Below are 842 nucleotides of genomic sequence, written 5' to 3' on the forward strand. Positions count from 1 at the left end.
GCCCCGAGCCCCGGCAGCAGGAAGTTGACATAGACGGAGTTCTGCAGCATGTTCTCGAGTTTGGCAAAGAGCACAGCCATGAAGGGGCCTGGGGTGGGGTGGGGGGGTGGGCACAAGGATACAAGGCCTAAACACAATGCACATCACATGCACTCCTCCCCAAAATGAAACCCCCCACCACCACTAAATGAAAATTATTTGTGTCAGAAAATGATTTGCATGTTTAAATATCCTGTGACCACCTATTCTGGAGGAGATAAAATGGCAGACACCACATGGACCCACAAGAGGTCCAGACGCCAGCTTTATACACATTCTAGCTGAAGGGCCAGACCACAGGCTCTGGAATCAGACAGACTTGGTTCAAATTTTAGCTTTACCGTTTACTAGTTAAGTTACTAGATGAATCAAAACTCTCCAAGCATAGTTTCCTACTCGGTAAAATAAGAAAATACACCCACCTCATAAGGTTATTAAGGGGATCAAAGAGATACTGATACACAGCATTTAGGCCAACGTCTAGCAAATTTATAAGTATTCAATAATAACCATAAGCTATATAATATTTCTCAGCTTTTTAAAAAGCTTCACCCAAGAGGACAACTGAAGAAAGAACAAGTGAGAAAGTGATTAGACCAAAAGAAGAAATCAGGTTACATACAAGACAGGGGATAACACTAGACCTGAGTCAGAAATAAAGCAAGAAGAAAGCATCGTGAAGGCAAAGACGGTGACTAGATTGGTCAACTTAAAGTTAGGGGAGGAATCTTTGGAGAACCAAAAAAGAAATCAGGTCTGTTCAGGAGCGGGGAACCAAGGTGGTGAAACAGAATCTGTAGGGA

At 43.1% G+C, this 842-nt stretch overlaps 1 protein-coding gene across 1 annotated transcript in view; it reads right to left on the reverse strand.

The window, feature by feature from the left end:
- The window catches only part of FHIP1B (FHF complex subunit HOOK interacting protein 1B), a 13671-nt gene that overhangs the window by 3377 nt on the left and 9452 nt on the right, over window positions 1–842 (reverse strand). Inside the window, exon 9 of the mRNA XM_007459863.1 lies at window positions 3–88. Within this exon, the coding sequence (XP_007459925.1) occupies window positions 3–88 (86 nt within the window). The remainder of the gene's footprint in view (window positions 1–2; window positions 89–842) is intronic.

This window comes from Lipotes vexillifer, unplaced genomic scaffold (genome assembly GCF_000442215.2).
Source record: "Lipotes vexillifer unplaced genomic scaffold, Lipotes_vexillifer_v1.1 scaffold61, whole genome shotgun sequence".
Lineage (NCBI taxonomy): Eukaryota > Metazoa > Chordata > Mammalia > Artiodactyla > Lipotidae > Lipotes > Lipotes vexillifer.